General features: G+C 42.3%; 1 protein-coding gene across 4 annotated transcripts in view; it reads right to left on the bottom strand.

The window, feature by feature from the left end:
• Positions 1 to 8,851, bottom strand: part of Fmnl2 (formin like 2) — a 335,200-nt gene that overhangs the window by 25,819 nt on the left and 300,530 nt on the right. For all 4 annotated transcript variants that reach the window (XM_023721414.1, XM_023721412.1, XM_023721413.1 and 1 more), the window contains exons 15-18: positions 8,770 to 8,851; positions 2,952 to 3,076; positions 2,167 to 2,369; positions 838 to 1,072 (exon numbers count right to left, since the gene is read on the bottom strand). The exon at positions 8,770 to 8,851 is cut by the window's right edge and continues 143 nt beyond it. In XM_023721414.1, coding sequence (XP_023577182.1) covers positions 838 to 1,072; positions 2,167 to 2,369; positions 2,952 to 3,076; positions 8,770 to 8,851 — 645 coding nt within the window. The remainder of the gene's footprint in view (positions 1 to 837; positions 1,073 to 2,166; positions 2,370 to 2,951; positions 3,077 to 8,769) is intronic.

Genomic DNA, 8,851 nt, shown 5'->3' with positions numbered 1-8,851 from the left:
AAAAAAAAAAAAAAAAAAAAAAAAAAAAAAACCATCAACAAAAAAAACCACCAAGGGTGAGTTAGGATGGAACAGTCTCTTCTGGCAGAATTCAGCCAGGGGCCACAATTTCTCATTTTATACAACACAACATATGCTTTTAATTATGTGGAACTGCCCAAGAAAGGAAGGAACTATACAGAAGCAAAAAGACACAACACCTTCTGGAAGCTCTCAGGACAGGTACTGAACAGACACGTTTATTAACACAAACTGCCTACTTACCATAGGCAGTAACTAACAAGCTAACCTAGAAAAAGAACTACAGAATGCCATGCTCAGCAGATTAACACAAGAAAGGAGAGATGGTTTGTTATTATTTGTACATCACCACTACCTACTATAATAAACTTCCAAAGAACCGCCAAACTGAACGCTTCTAATGAAAGCATGTAGACCTGCTCACTACAGATATGGGTCCATTTCCAAAAATGAAAGTCATGTGTTCAGTCGTGCCAACCCAGCCAGACCACTACTGTCTCCAGGAAATGTCCAGGCTCAAGAAAATGGTTTACCTTGTCCTCCCTGCATAAGTATGTTTGGAAATACAGAGGACATCTAGAGACATAGAAAATGGAATTTTCTTAGGAGACTAGCAAGGAAACTGGAAAATTCTCTAGTTTTCAATCTACTTTTTACAATGTGTGCAATGTGAAAAAGATAGATTAAATACAAATACAATCTAGAAAGTTCCTAGAAACAATCTTTAGGGCCCATTACAGTGAATGTGATTCTGGGAGAGATTTTTTTAAATGGCCACGTCTCTGGAGCCCTCCCCTGCCAGAGCTGCTCACTCACAGGAGTCAGCATCTGAATGCTTTCTGCGAAGTTCCCGATGAAGGCCATGATGGTCATCTTCTGCATGAGCCTCTCGATCTTACTGAACTGCATCATGAACCGGTCTTCATCTGACAAGTTCTCCAGGGGCTTCCTCTCTCGCTCATAGAGCCGAAGGACTTTTACCTCATTTTCAGTGGGCAAGAACCTCATCAAGCATTCCACAAAGTCGACAGGCAGTGTCTTCAGGTCAAATCTGAAGACAATGAGGACAAGTCAGAATCAGCATACCTGCGCTTCTGACCACCCCCACCCCACCCAGCTCAGCTGCTGCCCTGTCAACAAGTCTCAGATTTCTACAGCTGTACGGTAGCCTCCTCCACCCTGGCACTGGGTCCCAGCCGAGCAGCAGGCACCCTGACTGCCCGTCCTGGAAACCTGCACTGTTGGGACAGCTCTGAACCTGTCCAGCAATAAGACAGACAAATCATGCCCAACAGGAATGTGTTAAAAAAAAAGACTGCTCGTCAGGTTTCAATAGTCGGAATGAACAGCAGGAGGCGCTATACTATTACATTATGACCCTGACCAAAGAAAATCAGAGCAAATGATCTCTTGGGGCATGAATTCCTAAATGTGTCTCCAACCAAAGTTTAAAAAATTCTAATTTATAACGAAGTACTTTTTAAACATTTAATAACACCCTTATCACCATGGCCACAAGAACAGGACAGAGATTCTTTTAATAGAGTAATAAAACCAATGCCTTCTTTGGAGACCAAAAATTTAAAAACACACTGAACTTGGTTTTAAATGTCCTGGAAGTACTAAGAGCAAGAGTATTCACATTCCTTTTGTTACAAATTAAAATATGCATCTGTGTCATATTTGCATCTGGCATTGAACTACATCATTCCATAAATACCATCAAATTTGTATTCAATAAATCTGGATAAAATCCATATATACTCCAGAGAGAACTGAAATTCCTCCCTTTTCTTAGTATCTGCCACTCTCGGCTCAACTTTCCTTTTATATAAGCATTGCTATATGGCTATATATAAAAGACCAGGACGAAATGATGTCACAATCCAGATGTTATTCTTTCAAAATGATTAATTATGCCTTCAAATACAGCCCTTAGCTGTAAACTTCTTCAGTGTTGGCATCTTATTCAACTCTGAAATGGTACACACGGAACAAAGGGAATCTGAAGAATGACAGCCCTCTTATGTCGCACATCTTGCCTCCCTATTAAATTACTTGGTATCTACTAGTTCATAGTTTTCTTGCTTTCATTATTATTATCAATTTACTGCAATATAACTCTCCAGAATGCCCTGAACTTACACATGAATGGCTTTACATATCTCTTCAGCAGTCTTTCCGGCTTTCCTTAAAGTTATGGCAAGATTTTTGGCCCTATTGGCTTCTAGCAGTGTCACTTTGTTTGGTCCTTTCTGTGTCATCTTCTGCTTGCTTGAAGAAAGATCAATGGCAGGACCTTGTGCTTTTGTCTTGAATATTTCCTCAAATTCATCCACATTTAAATCCTGGAGTAGAGGGTTGACATTACAAACTGTATTATACTTAAGAATTCAATCATAAAGCTACCATGTAGGCAGTTTAAGAAAAGCCTTTACTCTATTACATACTTGTCTTTGGCCATTCTTGCTATTTTTGTCCTGTTTCTGTCAGAGTAGAACTATTAGCACACAGACCAGAGGGAATCTCTGAAGTACATTACCGATTCCAGCCAACCAATTCAATTGCCTGCAATAATCAGCTGTATAGACAGCTGCCATCCTAAAACTATCTATGAAACAAGGCAAGTAAACTGAGTCCTTAACACTGTTCCAAAAAAAAGGTTTTCAAGTCCTTTTATAAACAATGAGACTGTCAGACACATATTTTGTGGCACATGCTGAAAATAACCAAAACTATTCCATTTTAACCTTTTAAACAGTTTTAGACCTGACTTATAAAATATTTAATTTTATTCTCTGAAGGTATAAATCTGTTTATTTGGTACTTAAAACACTAACACTTTGTTAGTGACACCTAACAGAGCACCTGTTTTGACTTTGCTGCACAGAAAGACCATCCACCCAGTTTGGAACCCATAGGGACAATACCTCCAAAATTCGCTCATCATCAATTTCATTGAAGACTGTGCCATTGATCTGATTGGGCTTTAGAGCAACCCAGTTAAACACCGGCATTCTGAACTTTGTCTTGATTGGCTTTTTAATTTTCACAGCTGAAGATACCAGAAAGAAATAAATTACGATTCCTCTAGGACACCATCATAACCCTCAAGAACAACCAGACAACAGTCTTTGCAGTTGACGCTTTAACACTGGAGGAAGGTGGGCAGGCAGTACCCAAGTGGACTTCAATAGAGAGTCACACACGGACTTGGCCGGCCAGAGCCATCTGAGGTTCTCATCTGGCTAACTGACACACCTGTATGTTAAAAGCTCAGGGATTAAGTTTTGTTTTGCTTGTTTTTTATTCAGGTGACTTGACTGCTCCCTTATAGTTAACATATTGATACAATGCTTAAGACAAAATGTTGGAGAGGAAAAAAAAATTTTTTGAGGGCAAAAAATTGTAACTAGCATTAGGTAACAGCATAGAGGTGAAATACTATCAAATGTTAGCACCCTAAATTCTTGATTTTTACAATTTGTTGTAAAAAATGATCTTAACATTTATTAAGGTCATTTACAAATAAACCTTAACAAATTATTACAGAATAAAAACCAGGTCTGTCTAAATTATGAAAGTGACATCAAAAAAGGCACTAGTGAGCCAAGGTGATACATCCCTGTGGGTGACTTCAATGACAGAGATTACACTGGCTGCTAAGTTACTGCAGATAGAGTAGTGGCCATGAATGTCCTTATCAGAGAATGATAAAGATAGAAGCGGTGCTAAGAAATCAAGAAATTGGACTTCTCAGGAATGCTCACAGTCCTTCTTCCTTTTCTTAGAAAGCAAGTGATCCCCAAGAATCAGCTGTGTTCAGCTAGGAGGTGTCAATGAATCCATTAAAAACACTGGAATCTTCTTAATAGTGAGGGCCCCATGTCTCAGGAGCCTACACAGCTCCACTCATTTTTAGGAAAGGGGCTTAAAAGGTAATCATTTCAAATTCTACGTACTTCTGCATCATAAAAAAGTTGTTCCAAACCATTTAGCTCTACACATTCACTCTCACCAGTCTGTACCATGTAGTCCATTATAAGCCATCAGCAGCAAGGGAGGGAGAAGAATTAGGCCCTTTGGCTCAGAACAAAATAAAAGCAATATAGTGAACTCTTACCTGGCTGGCTGCCTGTCTGACTCAGTGGAATTTATTGAAACAGTAAGACAGACAGTGCCTCTCATTCCTCCAGAGTTACAAAGGCCACCGAAAGAGCAGGAATGTCATCTGATAAATCCACACAAGAGCATGCAGGAACACAGCGAGACACAGCTTTTGCCAAAATAGGCCTTTCACTACTTCATCCCTACTACCAAGCAGACTCCCCCACTGCACATCCTTTTCATATCTGTGCTACCCAGGAAAACCAATGTCCTCCATGGGACAAAGGCAGAGACTTTCCCAGCCTAGTTCTGCACTTTGGCTATGTGCAGAGGAGTGGGGGCCTCTCATACTGAGGCCACAAAGACTGACACCATTTGTATCCTGCCTCCCCTCATGGACTCTGCAGGTTCAGGTCGCTGGCTAGAAGTTCTCCCATTGGCAGCTAACCTTCTTCAATACGAGGTAAGAACACAGGCAAGAAAGCTCTCCTTGGGAAGAGTTTTCCTGACTGATTTGTGGGGGTGGGAGGAACAGGAAGGTCATTCAGGTGACCCTAACATACACTGCATTCCAAGGGCTTTAGCTGGAAAAAGTCTCCTGGGGGTGGGGCTCTACCTGGTAAGCCACAGAAAGTTGAGAGGCTCTGAGAAAAGGGTACCAAGCAGCTTTTCTTATTTCCTTAAAATCTAAAACCCTTTCAGACATAAAGCCCTAGATCAAAGTATGAAAAGTAAAGAAAAAAGAAAGAACATTCCTTTCTTAGAGGACAGGAAATATAGCATAGAAACCCAAGGTGCCTGCCTATAAGGTGATACTCTTCTGCAGGTTCCATTAAAGCATGGGATCTTCTGAGGTAATAGCCAACTCCAGACTACACAGACACAGTATCAAAATGCAATGGATCGAAGTAGGATGGCATGAAAAGATGTCAAGGCACAATGTGACCAACAGAAACACATGGCAAATATTCAACACACTCATTGAGGAGCAACCTACAGAAAAGCTTGATTGGCCCATCTTTGTGGAAGCAGAAAGAACAGAGAAAATACAAAAGAAAAAATTAGATATGGTTAGAGTCAAGTGGCTCAGCAGTTCACGCACTCTTAGCATAGACTCTCATGCTTCTTGGACACATTTCACAAGGCAGCAAAAAGCCAAAAGTTCATTTCCATTCAGGCCTGCCTTGAAGATTTACTTTACCTTTATTTTTTTAATCCTGTTTAGAAGGGGGAAAAAATGTATTTCATTGTAATGGTTCCAAATACCTATATTCACTGTGGTTAAGTATTCCATAGAATTTAAACAATTTCTCAATAAAAACTAACTAATGGCCAAGGGCTCACTGAACCAGTGAAGATCCTCACTACTGAGAGGATGCAAAACAACCATCTTACCAAAGTGACAACCAAGATCACAGGCTGCCCAGGATCCCTAGTGACCTAGCTTGGAAAACAAGTAGCATAGATTTGAGGAAGTAAGCCCTATGCTTCAAACACATTATTTCATACTGCTAATATTTTCTTTACTAAATTAAAAAAAGAACCTTGTCTTCTAGAAATAAACTTTAGGCATTTCTTCCTGTTCTCCTATCTAAAAATATACTTGGTCTTTGTCAACTAAATAGATAAGAGGTTCTGTCACTTGTGGATCCAGAACTCCAGTGATGTCATGGAATTCTGACTTCTGGGGACCGATGGGTACATCAGCTCAGGCTTTTGATTCTTCTGGGAAATTCTACTTGATTCTGTATGGCCTCTTGAGGAAGGAGGCAGGGAGGGAAAGAAATGAAAGGAGGGGAAGTGGGAGGGAGGGACAAAGTCAGAAAACACCTCATAAAATTAGGTTCAATCACTAAGTACCACTAGCCAAATTAAGGGCAAAGAGTAATACAATTAAAGGACTCTGGGCTGGGGAGGTAGCTCAGTGATCTAACTGCCTGTCTGGCCAGGGTAAAGATCTGAGGTTTGATCCCTGGTACTGCATGCCCTGCTGGACCCAGAACTCCAGGGGGAAATCAGATGTGATGGTAAATGCCTGTAATTCAATGCTGGGGAGGCTGAGACAGGAGGAGCACTATGAATTCAAGCTGCATAGTAAGACACTACATGAGAGACAGAGAAAAACAGACAGAAGCGGGGGAGAGAGAGGGAAAGAGAGGGAGAGAGAGGGAAAGAGAAGGGAAGAGGGAGAGAGGAAGGGAAGAGAGAGAGAGAGAGAGAGACAGACAGACAGACAGACAGACAGACAGACAGACAGACAGACAGACAGACAGACAGAATGAATGAATATGCCTGCTATAGCTGGAGATACAGCTCAGTCATAGCACCTGCCTGGTAAGCATGCAAGGTCATGAGTTGGATTTCTGGTACTAGGAAAACAAGATCGGGTGAGTTCAGGGTATAACACTGTAGACTCTGCTACCAAAAAGAAACCCAAGAATAAAAAAGCAAGTATCTGATCTCAAGCTATCAGACTCACAAGATGTTGGAATTCTCATATCTTCTAAGACAAGATGTAAAACCATTTAATAGACACTTAACAGGACTATACAAGAGTTTTTTCAGTCTCATGTACTGTCTTCCAAGTCACACATGACACCATGGGGATGACTTCCATGCGTGGTGACCCTGAAGCCATCTCTATCAGCTAAGCACAGACTGTAACCTTAAACTCAAGGCAGTTACGATAATCAATAAGCTTTAGAAATTAAATACTAGCAAGATCCCCAGGGGAGACAGACAGACAGAGACAGAGGAGACAGAGACAGAGACAGAGAGAGAAAGAGAAAGAAAGAAGAGAGGACGGATGGGTCAGGACACACCCCTGAAAAGGAAGCCCTAAACCCTAGCCTGCATGCCTCTGCCTCCTGTTTTCCCTGCCAGGGTGGCTCCGAGGCCTGTTTGATACTCAGGTGAAGGGAAGCAGATGCAAGGTTCATGGTAGTTTGTGCCAAGGAGAAAGGAAATGGCTCTAAATGAACCAGCACAGCAGGTACAACTCACAATGCAGCCCCAAGGGCTATGAGGGAAGCCCTTAGGGTGAACCCAGGTGAGTCAAGCACTTAGGGTTCCCACACTCAGTAACTAGAGGAGTCTGGTGATGGCAAAGGCTCCCAAGGTGTTGTAGGAGTTTGGATTACCTACAATCCATCATCAACACCTCCACACAAGTACTGACAATAAATGGAACCTTGCCATGTCTCTTCTCTACGTGGGGCTACGGCAGGTTAGAAGAGGAGATGGATAAGTGCTCCGAACCTACTAGTGACAGTGTGACAAAGTGGAGAAGAGGACAATGCTCCGATGCGTGACAGCATGCTCCTGCACTAACAGGAGATCTGTCACTGTGAAAGACCTGTGTATAGAAGAGTGGCTTTAACTCTCTGGACACAAGAATAATGAGTACTTCTCATGTGACTTCTCTGGCAACTTCTCTTCAGAGGTAATAAAAGTTCGCAAAGATAAGTGGTAGGTAGGAAGACCGTGGAGGGCAAAATTAACCACTAATTTACAGTAAATAGCACTTTAAAAGAGGCATTTTATTTGGACGCTTCCCAGTTTTATACAAATCTAGGCAGAATGAATGTTACAGAGAGCTTTCAGAGGTCCTAAAGGGCGCCAGCCACTAGGATGAGTTAGCCCTAGAATTGGCTGGAGAGCTGCACATGGGACCTTGAAGGGAGGAAGGCCAGGCCAGCTGCTTAGCTAAGACTGTCTCTTAGACTCCAGGGGAAAGACTCTGAAATCAGCAGCCTCAGAAGTGGGGGCTATTAGAGTAGCAGTCCAGAGGAAAGAAAAAAAGCCACAAATAGACTACAGCACATGAGAAAGCAAATTACAGAGACAGCAACTGCAGAGCGAATGCCAGCGCCCACGAGATGCTCCATGACTGGGCATGGCTTGAGCTTATACCAAAGGGTAAAAATTTACTTCTGAGAGTCAAAAATAAGGACTTAATATTCCAAGGAATTAGAGTGACTGTCCTTTCACTTGCCCGCCTCCTGTTCATTTCTCACGAGGTATAATGCTACACACTCTCTCCTGCTAAGAGGAATTATTTGGGAGGCATTTACAGCAGGGATATACTGCCCTTGGCAGCACTTTCCACTGAAGGTTCCACTGTTCTCAAATGCTCAGAAGTCGTGCCTGGAAGCCTGAATCAATAAATACACATGAAGGTACTTTCCGCTTTTCTAGACAAGATTTCAAATACATTTAAAAAAAAAAGTCAGACACAGTCAATGCCTATGCCTCCCCTAGAACTCTGACCACCACAGGTGAGTAGGAAGTGTCTAATGACAAAAACACATCTGGTTTTTAGCAAGGCAACTAGTGGTACATGTATCCACTCCCCAAGATGGCTATAGATTACATGCACTGCAAACCCACCCGACAGGTACTGACCAAAAAAGGACCCTTGCCATGTCCCTTCTCCGCGTGGGGCCACGGCAGGTTAGAAGATGAGATGGATAAGTGCTCAGAACCTATCAGTGACAATGTGATGCATGACGGCATGCTCCTGCACTAACAGGAGATCTGTCACTATGAAAGACCTGTGTATAGAAGAGTGGCTTTAACTCTCTGGACACAAGAATAATGAGTACTTCTCATGTGAGTGCCTCAGTTCTGCTATGCTCTTACCTGCTAATCCTGAGTTGAAAACCACAGTGGGTGAAGACATCCCGGGCAGCGGGGGTGCTGAGGGAGGCGGTGGCGGCAGAGG

Source organism: Octodon degus, unplaced genomic scaffold (genome assembly GCF_000260255.1).
Source record: "Octodon degus isolate 3935 unplaced genomic scaffold, OctDeg1.0 scaffold00082, whole genome shotgun sequence".
In the NCBI taxonomy this organism is placed as follows: Eukaryota; Metazoa; Chordata; class Mammalia; order Rodentia; family Octodontidae; genus Octodon; species Octodon degus.
This window is presented reverse-complemented; position numbering and strand designations above follow the sequence as displayed.